Below are 17,380 nucleotides of genomic sequence, written 5' to 3' on the forward strand. Positions count from 1 at the left end.
CACCCCCCATACACAAATTTCGTGTACTGCGCCTCTAGTTAATTAGGAAAAGACTACAAGGACACAGCTACTCATAATCATCTTACATATAAAAGTTGTGGTATAGGACATATATATATTTGTCTATAAATTTATATTTGTACCTATTAAAAATACAAAATGTTTGAGAAAGATTTATAGATATTAAATCAGCTAATAATGTATACATGCCAAGCTGTAAAAGAAATATACTCACCTCACTAGCCATTTCAGATGCTCGTTTTGCTCTTTGAATATCAAGAACTTCTGAATTAAGTTCCATTCCTCTCCCTTTTATTTCATTTTCCAAATCTTTTCTATATTCCTTCTATGAACAAGAATAATACAATTTAAAATTTATTGGGAATCTCTTTAATCTTTACATTTTTATTTTCTAGAAACCCCAAAAAGGAGAAACTATTTCTAGAAATGAATGAATCAGACTCCTGAGCATTCTTGCTCCTTATTTCCTATTGAAAGTTTCTCTTTTAAACATGTGTAGAGTGGCTTCCGATATTATCAGTCTTTTCCATTTCATCCTTTCTTCCATTATACTTTGGTACCATATTGATGCCATACTTTTTTAAATGTCTTTCTTTTAAATGGTAAGGAAGGTCTTAGAAATACATGCTTTTAAAGAAAAAAAAATCATATATATATATATATACACACACACACACACACACACACACATACATACACACACACACATATATATGTGATTGGAAGATTTGGACTTCTTGTCACTATGTTGGAGTCATTCGTCTATGATAGGAACCAATATCCTCTGTGAATGTCAAATTCATCCATTATCCTCTTTTGCTTTGTATAGGATCTTAACTGCGCATTTTGGCTGCTGTGGAAATTCTAATGTTTAGCATTTCTGTTTTTCCATTACTTGGACATTATCCTAAAGAAAATCCAACTAGCCAACTAAATAAAAATAGCAATTTTAACTATAAATAAATAAATAAATAAATAAATAAATAAATAAATACATGCTTCTTATTTTTTGAAGTATTTTTCAAAAACTGCCTATGAAATATGAATTACCAAAAGAACATAGTGGAAAAGAATGAAAAATTACAAAATCAAAAGGATTGGTTTAGCCAAAGTTTTAAAATAAGTTTCATTTTATTCAAAGCTCATAAAACTAAATAGTTACCTAATTGGTTAATGATATAATGTTTGAATCTCACCTATTTTAATATTATATTTAAAGTACATCTAAATGTTTTTACTAACACATGTAATACGGGTCTAGTACTAATTAATGTCGTTTTTTAACATTCGTTTAAAATCTTGCTTGGCGTTGACTTGTATTGACATAACCTTCAAACACGTGGTATCTACAGAACGTGTGAAGTGCAATTAACAAGTTTTGCTTGAAAAAGTTTGTGTTTGGTTTGGTTTTTGTTGCAAAACTAGGGCTAAGAAGATGGCGGATGAAGAGCATATTTGGCACTGCATGCTTTACGAGTTCCAATTAGGAAGAAAAGCAAGTGAGGCTGCAAAAAACATCTGTAGTGCTCTTGGTCAAGATGCAGTTAGCGCCAGAAAATGCCAGCGTTGGTTTGAGAAATTTCGCGAGGGAAATTTTTCGTTAGATGACAAGAGTGGTCGAGGCCGTGTGTCCAATTTTGATCAAGAAGCTCTTCAAGCTCTTTTGGTGCAAAATCCTCAAATTACCCAACAAGAGCTTGCAACAACTTTAAATTGTTCACAAAAAAACAATTTCCAATCAATTGCGTGCACTTGGCAAAGTCCAAAAGTTTGGAAAATGGGTTCCTCATGAGTTGACCGACAACAACCGTAATCAAAGAGTCACAATTTGCAGTTCGCTCCTCTCTCGTCAAAACCGTTTGCCGTTTTTAGAGCAAATTGTTACCGGAGATGAAGAATGGGTGCTGTATGTTAATTTGAAAAGGCGGCCTCAATGGTTGGACAAAAATGAGGCTCCGCAGCCCACGCCAAAACCTGACTTGCATGCGAAAAAAGTGATGTTGTGTGTTTGGTGGAATTTTAAAGGAATTCTTCATTATGAACTTTTACCATCTAACCAAACCATTACCAGTGCAGTGTATAGTGCCCAATTGGAAAGGTTAGCCCAAGCTTTAAGAGAAAAAGAACCCGCGCTGATTAATCGGAAGGGCGTAATTCTTCACCACGATAACGCACGACCGCATACTGCAAGAATCACTGCTGAAAAACTGCGCCAGTTGGAATGGGAAGTTCTCCCTCAACCTGCATATTCTCCTGATATTGCCCCTTCCGATTACCATTTGTTTCGTTCTTTGCAAAACTTTCTTCTTGGAAAAAAATTTAATAATGAAGAATGCCTCAAAAATGCATTGACTGAATTTTTTGCATCAAAATCACAAGAATTTTACAACAGAGGAATTAAAATGCTTCCTGAGCGTTGGGCACAAGTAGTAGAAAACAACGGCAACTATATTGTTGATTAAATTTTGTTGTATTGTTTAAATAAATTCGATTTAAAAAAGTATTAGAAAACGACATTAATTATTACTAGACCTAATAACTTGAATTCTTTGTACTAATGAATTTCTTGTTTTCTTACTAACCGTGTTATGGAAATAATATCTTAATCCAATTTGACTAAATTGCACTTATGAAAGATGAAACTTTCTTTAGTGATAAGAAATCATGTTCCAGTTAATTCTAGGGTTTACTTCGTGTTATTTTCTCTTTATCCACTATAATGAAGCTAGCTGGTGCTCTGCTTAACTAATAGCATACAAGACATTGTAATGACCTGCAAGTAAATTTGGAAAGAGATCTAGCATCAAATGACTTGGAAAAAAGTTACTTTAATAATTTGGTCATGTGACCTTCAAGAAGACTTTAAGTAACTGACCTTGATTTCCACATGGACAAAATTAAAATAAGAATACTGATCTACCAATGTTAAAGGCTAATTGTGAGAATCAAATGAAATGCAGCATAAAATGATATTATGAACTCTCCAAATGGCAAGATATATGTAAAAACCATAATAAAGTTAAAAAAATGCAAAGATTATTTAAAGCTAGATGCTTATACTTAAAAAGGGAAGCTATAATTTCATTAAGTGACTGAAAGTACATTTTTAAAATAAGTTATCTCTATAACTTAATTAACTTAATTATTGACTCCTGGGCCTTTTTCTGTCCTATACATGCTGAATCAATAAATATAAAAAAAGACTCACTCAAAAAGAGGAATAAAAGAAAAAGGCAATAATATTCTATTAAAGTTATTTATGGATCTCAAAATAGAGCTCACATTGCCATTTGTATGTAAAGTATGAAAAGATTCCCCTTTCAAAAAAATCACATGAGTAGTGGATATTTTTTATATTTTTAAAATATGCTCTCATTGATTTTTTAGAGGGAGAGAAAGAGATAAGGAGAGTGAGATAGAAATATCAATTAAGAGAGAAATATCAATCAGCTGCCTCTTGCACGCCCCCTACTGGGAGTAAAGCGGGAAACCCAGGCATATGCCCTGACTGGGAATTGAAATGGTGACCTCTTGGTGCAGGTCAACCAACTGAGCCACACCAGCTAGGAAACAGTAAATACTTTTTAAATGGAAATCAATAATAGTAGGAAGTCATCACTTAATTGGCTTTCAACTTCAAAATACTACTTTATAGTAATGAACGTGAGCAAAGATAAGGTAGCAAAAGAACTCTCCCATAAATTATATACCTATTACAGCCCAACATATATTACAATAGTGAATCACATTAAATGTGTAAAAGCAGTTAAATGATAAAGCCCAATTTGGCACTTCATTTTTAAAATGATGCACTTCTATGTAAGTAATTATACACACTTATTTCATTGGTTTAAGACATTTCATTCAGTAATAATTTCTTCAGTTCAAAATTCAGGATTAAATGGAGTTCTTTAATGCTTTCCCTTGATGTAGAAAGAATATATATATTTAAATAGGGAGTTGGAAGAGCTCCAAGTTATTTTTGTAGGCATTAAAAAAAAAAAATCTACTCAGAGGGAAGGTAGGGGTGGGTGGGTGGGTAGGAAGAGATCAACCAAATAAATTGTATGCATATATGCATAATCCAGGGACACAGACAGTAGGGTGGAGAAAGCCTGGGGTGGGGGACAGGGGTGGGCTAGAAGGGGCCAAAGGGGGTGGGGGGAGGAAGAAGACATATGTAATACTTTCAAAAACAAAGATTTAAATTTAAAAAAAAAAAAACTAAAAAAAAAAGGAGACAAAACTTTTAAAAGGATAAACAGTGAGCATGGTATTTTTATTAGATTTGAGGACTTTAAAGCTCAATAAGTTTAATACACTAATTTTAAGCCAAATGCACCACTAAGTTTGGGGGGAAATCCTGCTGAGAATAAAATTTAAAAATGGACATAAGTTCCTGTGTTCTATATGCTAAATATATCTTTCCCCACTCAGAACATAAACCACTTATAAATAATGTAGCATTTATCCAGACCTTCACACATGGGTACCTTATTTCTAATATCACTGTCATGAGAATGCTGCAGGGAAGTTTGAGACAAAGCTGGTTCTAATATGAATATTAAAATCTCTATTAGTAAAGGTCAAAGTGAGGAAAAAAGTAATAGATTAATATCTGAAGTTCATTGAATTAATAGAGAATTGTTAAATAAATACTTCCAGGATTATTTCTCCAGTTTTTAATTTCTTTTGCAATAATGGTAAAATATCAGGATCATACCTCCTTCAGTAAGTTGGTGATGTACTTTACATGTAGAAATTCTGGAGTCTTGTCTAAATCCAGTGATGACCTTCCTTTAATCTCTCTCTCAAAATCCTCTCTGTAAACTCTCTGTTAAATAAGATCACATAATTTTTAAACCAACAAAATACTAGTGACTGTTGAAAAGATATTAGAACAAGAGTCCCCAGAATAAAATTGATATTTTTTTTATGTAATCTTACCCCTCAATCTTCTTATCAACAAGGAAATAACTCCAACTTTATCATAAATTTTAGAATTCTACAAACAGTAGAATCTTCAAGTGTTAATTCTCTCGGGGGAAGCATGCTGAGTGAGGCTGCTTAACATGTTATGGTCTGTTATTGTTTGATATCAGCCCGTTTGTGGAGGAGAACCACAAAAGCTGGCTGTGTGATTGGACCACCGACTGGTTCACTCAATAAGGAGTGGGTCCACCCACTAGAAAAACAATCTGGCAGCCTGGAAGCCCATTCCAACCAGAGCAGCATTCATGTCCATGTCCTCATCATCCTTCTCACTGTCTGTGTTTTGTGGATTCATAAAAGACAATTTACAAAATGTAATGGAGGCAGGAGGGGGAGATTTTCCTTTACTGATTTTTGGCATTGTTAATATTTCTCTACCATCCATAGAGTTTGACAAGAATTAAGTTGCATTGTGAAGACAATCTTATCTTGAAGCTGATAAATGATCCTTTAAGTAAGTGTTCCCAGTAGGAAACGAAAGATGCAGACAGTGATCTTGGAGAGCCTAAATCCACACCCAAACCTGTCCTTCTGATACTCTGCCACCCATCAGCTATGATTTTCTAAACTTCGCACATTTCGAGTCAATGATAACCCATAGTTTATGACCATAAAGACATTCTAAATAACAAAAATATCCATTCATGTGAAATATTTACCAGACAAACAAAGAGCCAAAATTTACCAGCTAAATATTTGATTCAAATTGAATCACCAAAATAAAAATAAATTCTGCATGAGATTGCCATAAGTGCAAAATGAAAAGCTATTTCCAGGTTCATTAAGTATTTATTACAGAGATAGGCAATTATAGAAATAAATTCTCCACACCACAAGGAGGGCAAGAAAACAGGCCGACTCCTCACCTACATCTGTGTTACATATCTAACAAATCTAGGAATAGTCAGAGAAAAATCCACAATGGATGTTCCATAAATACTAAAATTAACAAAGCTAGGTAGGAAGTTGCATTGAGAACATTCTGAGTTAAAGGAACTATAGACATACCAAAGAACAATCATGAAAAGTTGTCCTATGGGGCTCAATCTAGGGCATTTCCAGGCCCAAAATGAGTCTTTAAAAAAGTGAAATACAAATATGTGTGCATTTATATTATTTCAGATACTTCACTTCAAAAAACCCTTCTCTTCTGAAAAACAATTACTCAATATTTGACTTAAGTCATTAAGGAAGGTTGATGATGACTAAAACTGGCTAATGTATGACCAAGGAGATTTGTACATTACTAAGAAGGAAGTGTGTGTGTGTCTGGGGGGGGGGGGGGGGAGAAAGGGGGGAGGAAGGGGTTAGCATGCTTTTTGTTAGGAGAGCTTTGTTTGTGAAACAGAAGACAAATAACTTTTCAAAACCAGATTTAGAGATTTCTCCTAGCACACAGCGATTCATCCCATATCTGGCATTAGAAGAGAGTGAGAAATGAGATTGATGCTAGAGTGTTGAGTATGACAGATGAATGGTAGCCAATTTCTCAGAGGAAAGCAATGTGGCTAATGGAAATAAATGAATATTCTAAAAAAAAAAAAAATTGTATTGCTCAAAAAGCTGTTCCTAAAGGGTTAACAAAAATTCTTATTGGCAGAGTGTCCCACGGTAAAATTGCACAATATGTTATGAACCTAAAGTAATCATAGTGTAGCGCAAATAAGTTAAAATGTAAAAGCTATCAAGACTACAGTATAAAATTTCCAAAGTTTCCTATTATAATATTTAAAGTAAAAAAGGGGGTGACAGTGGAAGAATATCATGTAAGGAAAAATATCCTGAGAATAATTTACATCTAAAAAATTTGTGCTTTAGAAAATTAACCTTCATTCAAAACTCTAATACCAAGATACCCATGAAAATACACACATGGTGAAAAAACAAGTTAGGGGAAAATCATTTGGGGGGGGAGAGGGAATGGAAAAGAATCCCAAATCAAATTTAAAGAAAATATCCCTTTATTAACTTTTGGTCAAGAATATGTTTATATATTTTCAGAAAACAACTCCGAGATCATCTGGAATTCTGTAACAGAGAGGAATAGACAGAAGCGCTCCAGCCATGAAGACAGAAGAGACACAATTCAGAGATGGAAGATGCTGACGACGCCTCAGCATACCAGCAGACAGCAGCTGCGGGTTGCTGAAAGATGCCCAGGACGAAACCAGGGACGGGCGGACCTGCATTACCAACATTTGTCCACCAACCAGATCTGAAATATCATGGCTAGCATGTATACATAAGGAACTATCTGGCATTGAAATTGGGACTCAAAAAACTGTTGGCCCAGAATGGAACTCACTACAGACTGACTCATTTGCCTCTCAGCATAACCATTATGGCTTGTTGCAGTTTAGGTTCTTACAAGGGTATTTCTTGGATCACATGATCTCACACATCTAGAGGAAATAATGAACAACACAAACAGACCCAGAGAAAGAGAACCAGCGATCAGATTCTCAAACCTCAGAGGGAAAGTAAAGGAGGATGGGGATAAGGGGAAGAGATCAACCAAAGGACTTGTGTGCATACATATGGGCCTAGCCAGTGGCCATGGACCACAGGGGTTTAGGGGAGGGCATATCTAGGGAGGGGTTTGGGATGGGAATGGAGGAATAAGGACAATTATGTGAGACCATAATCAATTAAAAAATAAATAAATAAATAAATAAATAAATAAATAAATAAATAAAAAGATTGTATTTAGAGAAGTCAGCATCATCAATAAAAGACTTGAATGCAAAAAAAGAAGAAGAAGAAGAAGAGAGTGAGAGAATCATAATTACAGGCTATAACAAAAACATGAGTGGCTCTTCCGGAAATGATCAACACTTAAGCTTTACACATAAGAGGCTCCCAAGAAGCTCAGGGTCAAGTTGATCTCTTAGTAATAACCATCAACACTTTGTATCTAATTCATTGGTCCTGCATTTAAATACATTTCTCATATCCAACTTTGTCTAACATGTTCAGACATTTTGTTTTTCTAGCATAAAATTTATGTGCTAAATCACATGGAATAAATTTTATACTATAAACCATTAAAGTATAAATTTGGTCCCAAGTTATTTTCTGTTGAAATATTTCTTTCTTATTAAGCCCTGATAAGCAGAAACATAATGCTGAGCCTAAAAATTTAATAGCCAATGGCTGTAATTGGAGGGAAACATGTCTTAGCCTCTGCAAATGAAGTTCATTTGACTGATTTTATTTTGTCAGTTCTTAATATTTAATTTTTCTCTTGTGCTGTGCGGCCACAGCAATGGTAAAAGCCAAGTGCTATCTATCAGACTTCAAGGAAACATGGAATAGCACTTCTCATGCTGTGTGCGCCGTGGAAGCCCTTGTCACCTACATAGCGAAATTTGAACATGGGAGATCTTTTCTCGGAGGATTGTCCTCAATGAAAAAAATAAGCTGAACAGTTCATGTAAATTAAGACAATTTAGTCTAATTTTCCCATTGATTTTTTGAGAAGCACATATCTATATGTTTAGAGGTATTTTAATTGGCTTAAGAAGATGAAAAATAAAAGTAATTATTTTCTCTTCTCTTGCTTAAAGAAAAAATTAAACAACTTAAGATTATTCAACAAGCCACAGTCATATCTGAGCACCCTTTCTCTGAGAAGATGAATTATAACACCTCAACAAATAGCATGTAGAATGTTTATGAAATCCCTATAAGAGTTTTATTGTCCAGAGTTCTCATTTCTCCTTGTTCTCCTGTTGTTAATGGAGAACAGAAAAGGTCTTGTCCATTGAGCCTTCCTGAAGTAGAGCACTGGGGGTGTGATCAGCTGATACCACTGCCCATTATTTTTAAACTTTTGAAGGAATAATCTTGTTGTACCCACATAATTGGGATGTTGGCTGCAGACAAAACTTTCTGTGTTTGGAGTCTCTTCCCTGCCCCCAGCCCAAAATAGGCGGGGGGGGGGCGCAGAAACAACAACATCCAGAAGAAATCATCCTGGGACAGAGCAAAATCAGTGAGGGAAATATGTGGATGGGGCTTAGTACTAGCTTAAGTGGAGAATGAAGTGGATAAGTAGAGAAGAAACTTTTGACTTTGCCCACATGGACACAGCCTGAAAGTGTCAATTTCAGTCACAGAATGTAAGTGCTGAGAGGGACGTTGAAAGTTCACGTGGCCTGATACCCAAGTGGGAAAAACAAAGGGCCCAATGACCGAGACAAGTCCCTAGATCCAGACTGTGGTTTCCTAGGTCTCCTTGTGCAGAATCCTCTGGACCCACTAAACATTCTGAACCACTTCCCTGGCTCCTTTCAAACGATAAAACATCAAATACGTGTTGAAAACAAACCAAAGGGACTCACCTCACTCTGCATCTTCTGAGCTTCCTTCGAAGCTTGGTATGAGGGTGTCTCAACAAATTCAAGCATCGATTTCCCCTTATTTTTTTCATATTCTTCTCTGTACTTAACCTTTATTGAAAAAATATAAAAAGCATATAAAGCTCATGAACCCTTATGCAAATAGAGCAAGTAAAATATGTCCCAAATTGATCATTTTTCTAAAAATTGCATTATTCTGGCCATTGAGGTTGATCCCTTAGTTTCCTATAGTTAATGACATACAAAGAAAGAGGTAAGATATATGTATATATTTACAATTACTAAATTACTAAATAATGTAGAATGCCTATCAGTAAAGCACGAATAAGAAAAGAAAACATAGTTGTGATTCTCTCTTTTTGTCAAAAGGATGACAGTATTTTCTGGGATTGCTGAATTTTCCATAGACATTAAGTAAAACACACAGAGCTCTTCTGTGATTTCTTTCAGTTTCACTAGGCATTATTTATTAACTGGAGGCCTGGTGCACGAATTCATATGCAGGGTCCTCTGGACTCATTAAACATTCTGAACCGTCCCTCCCTGACTCGCCCAGTCCCAATCAGAGCCAATCAGGGCTGGCCAGCCAAGGGGAGAGACCACAGGAGGCTGGCTATAGGAGCGCACTGACCACCAGGGGGCAGCTCCTGCGTTGAGCATCTGCCACCTGGAGGTTAGTGAGCATCATATCTACCAGCCAGTTATCTGGACATCCCGTTGTAACGGTCACTTAGGCTTTCATATATATATATAAACTAGAGGCCTGGTGCACGAAAATTCGTACTCTCAGGGCTGTAGGGGTCCTTCAGCCTGGCCTGCATCCTCTCAAAGTCCAGGACCTTCAAGGGATGTCCTATTGATGGCTTAGGCCCACTCCCCTGGGGGAGTGACCTAAGTTGCAGTGTGGCCTCTCTCTGCAAGAGGCAACCAGGCCAGGTGATCCCATCACCCTGCCACTGCCATCACAAGCGGCCTCCCTCTGGGAGAGGTGGCAAGCCCATCAGGGAACGGCACCACCCCCATCACCCACTGCTGCTGACCTCCTTCTGCAGGAGGCGACCAGTGGGCGATTAGAGGACAGAGCCTCTGTCATCACCCTGCCACTGCCGTCACCAGCCTTCCTCTGTGGAAGGTGACCAGGCGGCCAATCAATGACCTGTATGGCCCTGCCCCCTCCCCCATCACCCCTTCACAACTGACAATTGCAGCTGGCTTCCACACCATTGCAGTCCCCTCCCTCTGCCTGCTGGCATGCTCCTGGCACCGCCTGCTTAGCAGCCCTGCCCCCCCACTGACTGGTCATTTTGCCATTCAGTCAATTTGCATATTGTGTTTTTTATTATATAGGATATCATGAATTATTTAATTCAATTACAACTAATCCTTATCTCATTTCCATTTATAAATTGATCAATATTTTCCCTCCACTAATCAAAATCATCTATATATTCTATCAATATATATATAAAATCCTAATATGCAAATAGACCGAATGGCAGAATAACCAACCAACCAAACAACTGGTCACTATGATGTGCGCTGACCACCAGGGGGGTGCACAGAACATTGTGGGCATTGGCCATAGTGGGATGGTGGAGCAGGTGAGCGGGGGCACAAGATCAAGGTGCAGCGCTGGTCACTGTCATCAGGGTGAGCCTCTGGTGGTTACTGAAAATTCTTTCTCCCATTCATGCCACTGTCCTGCCCTGCGCTTGCATCTGCTGCCATACTGGCCCCACTTTCACCCACTGCCAGTGCCGGTGCCAGTCCTGATCACTTGGCACTTTCAGTGAATGTGAGCAACAACTGCCGACTCCGATCGCCTCTGAAGCATCTCCACTTTCCCCTGTATCAGAGGAGCAATTGAGGCAATAGCCACTGCTGACATCTCTGAAGGCGCCGGTCCCACTCACACCCACTGCTGGTGCCAGCCCCAATTGCTCCATGCCATCAGTAGGTGCAAGCGGGGCTGGCACCATCAGCGCATGGGAGCAGGGGGAGCAGGGGGAGCAGGGCTTCCACCCCATCGCCATCCCCTCCCTGGCAGAGAGGGGAAGGGGGGCAGCAGGAGAGGCTCAGTGGGAGCGTGGAGGATGGGCCGAGACCCGCCCCTATGCCCACTGCAGCCTCACCGCCCACAGCTCCTTTTAAGGAGAACGAATTCGTGCACTGGGCCCCTACTTAACATACTAGTATATAAGCTGTCAAGGTAGTTGGCTTTTTTAGCAATATAAAAATTACAAAATTAAAATCATAGAAAAGTTTGATCATGATTCATTTCATTCAGTAATGTATTTTCATTTACATTCTATGTTTAATAATTAAGAAAATTATTTCTTAAGTTGCATAATAATAATAATTTTAATGATAATTAAATCCAAAAACAGTACCAGGAAACATAACAAATTTTAAAATTCCTATTTGTAGGCATATTTTTATTTCAAAGAAGTATGACAGAGTGATCAATGAAAGTGTTTTAACTATAATAACATACTATATTATGATAAAATTTTATGGAAAAAAAATGAAATGAAAATAAAAATGCTAAGAAAAAAATATCAATTTCTATATCTTAAAGAAGAGCTAGTTTGTGTATTTTTTACATAGTGAATATGGGTGTCAAATCATTATTAAATTTATGTTCCACAGGATACAATTAAAAGAGTGATGCAAAATTTAATTTAATAGATGTTAGCATGGCATATTTTGCAACTATTAGAACTCAGAACAAAAAAAAAAACAATACATAGATGCCAACTTCAAAGTGTGCAAGAAGAAAAATACTTTTTTAAATTTTGTTCAGGGAGTACATAGAATTTCACAATTGAAAGAAACATTAATGTTGACTATACTGGCAAGATGTAGTTTTAACATTTTCCTAATACTTATAACTGAACTGAAAAATTATCATAAACTTTGTGCCTGGAAATTAATTTTGCAGCACAAAATGACAAATCAGTACACAATAAAAATTGAAATCATCATGCATATGATCATCATTTAACTCATATATTGTAATTTTTAAATTGTGTGAATTTACTGTTATGTGATAGAATGCCTGCACATTGAAACATGGGTTAAGCTTCCCAAACTCAATAAATACTGAGAGAAGAGTGTTTGAGGTTTTCAGAAGCAACATTCACTTTCTCAGGGTACACGTGTCTTCAGCAGCTTCACGTTCTTGGTGGAAGCACATGGCCGTGTTGGTTAGGGGTCCAGGTCGGAGGGCACATACCTGGCTCTGGAGGATGGCGTTGCCTTTGTGGTGCAGGTGTTCTGCAGCGTCCGAATCAAAATGATACAGACCTTTGTTTTCCTCAAAAAGCTTTCTGTACTCTCGCTAAAATAGAAAACATGAAAATTAAGTCAGAAGGAAAGAGGTTGATTGGAGTAACTAATACTTAGGGATGCAAACTGGAAAACACAAGCCAGCAAGAGCTGGAAAGCTCCCATCCGCAGTCGGCCGGTCATGTGGGTTTCTAGCAGTGAGATATATTGGCAATGCAACATAGACCAGCTCTAGGTGGCCAGTGTGAACAGCACATGAGATACTCAAAGAGAAGCAGAGGACAATTCACTGTAAATACCACATAAAAGGCAGTCACAACACTGGGGAGTGGCAATGGAAAAGCCAGGTAGGAGACTAGAGAACACAGGCACGGTGAGCAAAATGGAGGCGGTTGGCCTGCCCTTATCCTAGAACAGGTGTGTGCTTAACAGCATCTAAAAGAAGAAAGAACAGAGGAAAGAAAAGTTGGAGGCAAACAGGAAGAAGATGTACACTTCTCAGCCACAAGGCAAGTGGATGGTCATAAGGACAATGAGAGAGTGAGAAATGATTCAACTAGTTGTCTAAAAGGGGAGGTTAGGAAGTGTCTGAGAGAGAAACTGAGAAACTAGATACAGCTGACTGAATTTTTAGGGTAAAGAAATTGAATTAAGACTATTTAGATATACAGACAAAACAGTGAATTTGGAAGATACCAGAATGGTTAAGAATGCCAAATTTGGCAGCTACAGGTCTCTAAGTAAAATAGTCACCAATAAGACAAAAATTACTTCATAATTTCATGTTTGGCTGTTGGACACAGTTATTTTGCCATGTTTGGGAAAGACTTTTGGAAGAAAATGGTGATCCTCAAGGACTCAAAGCCACAGGGACTTAAGCTAAAGCTGGCTGCTCATTAGGCAGTGAGGATCTCAGTGACCAGGGCCGTTCTGTGTAGAGTGGGGTGAAGTGAGAGGCATTTGGAAGGGAGCGGGAAAGTCTGCCGTAATGCAACTGACATTGGGTCTTAGCAGATGCTCCAGACATCTGAGAGCGAAACGGGAAGAGGCCCAGAGCCGGAGATAGGAGGATGCACATGAGAACTGCTGTTACAGAGATACAACAATGGTCCCCAGAGCCCCTTCAGGCAATTAGAGTGATGTGTGTGTCCCCAAACTCTAGCCAGAATAAAGGAAGAAAAAGGCTCCAGGAAGCTCAGGATAATGTTCACATCATATATCTTGACTGACAAGAGTTAAAAATCAAGAACTAATAAAGCCCAGGATATCATGTCTGGAATAATAAATCTGTCTTGAGAAAAGGTCAATGAGTATCATCCCCAAAGCAAAGATGTGTTTTAGTTATGGAGAATTTCAGAAACTCCTATTTTTAAGAATTAGATAAGCAAACGAACCTGTTTGAATTAAGATCTGCAAAAGAGCTTTCAGTACTTGCTGTTCCTTATATAATAGTCTGTTGCCTCCTAGTGGGAGTTGCAGAGAGCAACACGCCATATATACTTATAATTTATGCAAAGTTATAAACGGAAAGCTACTGGAGTTCTATTTTCCAGGGGGAATGTTCCCTCAAAAATGTAATTAGTTCAACTACCCAAACTCATGAGCACTAATTTCACTCTACACACTAAGCATTAAAATAAAAATTTTTTAAAAATGTTGATTTATACTAAAGACATTTAGAGGTCTTTAAAAACATCCATTCATAACAAACTGACAACTAATTCTGGCAGAATGTCTTTTTATTAAGCATTCTCTTACTCGATCTTTCAATTAAATTAAGTTGCCTTTATAAATCTACAAGATGTCTTTTTATTAAGCATTCTCTTTCTCGATCTTTCAATTAAATTAAGTTGCCTTTATAAATCTACAAAATTCCAATTCTCTTTACATTAAATTTTAAAAGAAGGCAATTCTAATGTACAATAAATTTGAGCCAATATATGATCATACAATTTTAATAAACAGGTACCTCAGAGTAATGCATTATGAGACTTAAACTTGTTCTCTTGTGAAGTAAGCATTAAGTCACAATTCTACTATGGAGGCAAATGGCCTATAATCTAAGTTAAAAGCACCACCAGAGATTTAAACTTTATAAATGGTATATAAAATAAATGTAACATATGACTTTGTGAGGGTTTTTTTTTCTGTTTAAGAGATGATAAAAAAAAATTATGTTAAGCTATGATTTTCACCATTATAATAAAAGTCAATATTCTTGAAAAGAAATATTTCCTATGATTGGCACATAGTCCTCCAACTACCAAGTGATTTCATTACCACCAAGATATTTTTATTGGCCTATTTACACATGAATCCGCATGTCCTAAGGAAATTTAACCCAAGTATGGATGAGGAATAGTCAAGGGCAAAATGCCAGTGCAAGGATCAAAACTGGACAACGACTGAACATGAGTAGAGCAGCTCAGAAAACAGACACGTATTGAATTTGGAAGCATACCTATGAGTCATGGGGGTAACCTGAAACTGAAACACACACTCAAGAAGCAGAGGAACGTGTACAGAGGTGGACAGATGAGCATGTTTCTTGGAACCATAGGAAAGCATGAATTAAGTGTCCTGGGACTGAGTCTAATTCCAGATCTGAGAGCCCTCTAACTTTCATTCTCTGCTCAACAGACTGAATAGAATGACGGGCTGCTTTTCCTTAAAAAAACAAAAAACAAAAAACAAACAAACAAACAAAAAACACTGATCAAAATGATCTGCGAGTATGAATTATTGTATTTACATGCACAGTGCATTGCAGGAGGAGGACAGCAGGGGTGGTGGAAAAAGGAGGATCACTATTATACATAACGAACACAAGTTTTAATACATCCAGCCAAGGGTAGACATTTTCAAACCTGAACTGAAGCTGTATTTCATTATTTAATAGTTTGGGAACCAGCTCAGCCAGCATGGTTTAGTGGTTGAGCATTGACCTATAAACCAGGAGGTCACAGTTTGATTCCTGGTCAGGGCACAAGCCCACATCGCAGACTCAATCCCCAGTAGGTGGTGTGCAGCCAATTAATGATTCTCTCTCATCACTGATGTTTATATCTCCCTCTCCTTCTCTTTTCCTCTCTAAAATAAAATATATATATATTAAAGAAATAGTTTGGTAACCAAGTTTTGACTGCAGGTCTTTTAAATCTATGCTATGACTATGGGCACACCTCCTGAAGACAACTCTTTTCACTTTTCCACATTTCTTGCCCACCATACCTTCCATCTAACTGGTACCTGGCCCAAAACAGATATTCAATAAATTTGGATAATGTGAGTGAATGGGTGAGTGAATGAATAATTATTAAAATAGACATAGAATAACCTAAGGTCAAATTAGAGTCCATCATCACCATGAGGCATGCTAGGGCGTAGGAAATGGAGGCACAGAGGAGCCAGATCTCCAGTTATGAGCACCAGTGACATCGCTAAGTGTTTGAAACAGGATCCAGGAAGTGAGTGCTGATGGAATAACCCACTTGGTGGGATACCAAACACTTTCATCAGAACATGAAGAAATCACCCTCCACTCTTAGTAGCTCTGAAGAAAATTGGGAACCTTTAAACGACCAAAAGTAAAGTGTCAAAACCTTCAAGATTTATTTTCAGAGAAAATACAAATTAGATTAAGACACATTTTTATGTCACTGAACCTTTTAGACATCAGACACGTGGCTCTGGCCTGCATAAAATAAAAGATCTGTGACTTAAGAGCCTGACCTTCTAAAGCCTTGAACTGAATACAGAAGAAGAAAGGAGAAGAAGAAAGACAAGAAAGAACTATGAAGTGTCGTTATTCAATAAGAATGTTTGAATTCAAAAGATATTAAAGGGTTGGTGGGCGGGGCAGGGGAGCAGGGAAGCCCTTTGTAAAGCAACAGCTTTGGTGGGACATAGGCGAACAGACCACTACTTTTCAAGGAGTTAGTTATTGAGGGGACAGTGGTGCCCGGCCACACCTAAGGAAGCAGGAAGGCCCAAGAGCATTGCAGGCATAGTGGCTGGAGAAGCCACACAACATCTACAGCAGCCACAACCCACTTACTCCGCTGAGCATTTTGCTGGCTTTCAAAGCGTGTTCTAAAAACAAGGTTGGGAGATTTGAAACCGGATCATGCATATTTTGAATGTCTTTCTTGTACTTCACCTATGAAAATAACATGGAACACAATACCATCTAGGAGGAGAAAATATGCTTTTGCATTATTGCCATTATCATGTTAAATACATCATAAAGTACTAGTTAGTGGTAAACTGGCAGATGAATTTGAACATAGCCACTAGATGGAGCTCATTTACTACTGAATGCATTGTAAAGAGTTATTTCTAGGGACTTGAATATATTTTGATAATTCTTTTTCTTTTTTGTTTTATGTATTAAAAAGGGGGTGATGTAAGCAGAATCGAGTACATTTAATGAAAATTCTGCTTGCAAAACATAAAGAGAAATTACTACTGTATTTTGCTGAGACCGGTTTGGCTCAATGGATAGAGCGTCGGCTTGGGGACGGAAGGGTACCGGGTTCGATTTTGGTCAAGGGCATGTACCTTAGTTGCGGGCATATCCCCAGTAGAGGGTGTGCAAGAGGCAGCTGATCGATGACTCTCATCGATGTTTCTAGCTCTTTATCTCTCTCTCCCTTCCTCTCTGTAAAAAATCAATAAAATATATTTTTTAAAAATTACTACTGTATTTTTATTGTGCC

The 17,380-nt window shown here is 37.5% G+C and overlaps 1 protein-coding gene across 4 annotated transcripts in view; it reads right to left on the reverse strand.

Annotated features, from left to right (window-relative positions):
• Positions 1 to 17,380, reverse strand: part of NEBL (nebulette) — a 364,126-nt gene that overhangs the window by 55,874 nt on the left and 290,872 nt on the right. For 2 of the 4 annotated variants that reach the window (XM_045587986.1, XM_045587981.1), the window contains exons 9-13: positions 16,720 to 16,821; positions 12,610 to 12,714; positions 9,357 to 9,464; positions 4,745 to 4,855; positions 236 to 346 (exon numbers count right to left, since the gene is read on the reverse strand). The exons of the other annotated variants lie outside the window; for them this stretch is intronic. In XM_045587986.1, the coding sequence (XP_045443942.1) occupies positions 236 to 346; positions 4,745 to 4,855; positions 9,357 to 9,464; positions 12,610 to 12,714; positions 16,720 to 16,821 (537 nt within the window). The remainder of the gene's footprint in view (positions 1 to 235; positions 347 to 4,744; positions 4,856 to 9,356; positions 9,465 to 12,609; positions 12,715 to 16,719; positions 16,822 to 17,380) is intronic. 4 annotated transcript variants of the gene reach the window in all.

The sequence above is a fragment of the Pipistrellus kuhlii genome, unplaced genomic scaffold (assembly GCF_014108245.1).
Source record: "Pipistrellus kuhlii isolate mPipKuh1 unplaced genomic scaffold, mPipKuh1.p scaffold_m20_p_1, whole genome shotgun sequence".
In the NCBI taxonomy this organism is placed as follows: domain Eukaryota; kingdom Metazoa; phylum Chordata; class Mammalia; order Chiroptera; family Vespertilionidae; genus Pipistrellus; species Pipistrellus kuhlii.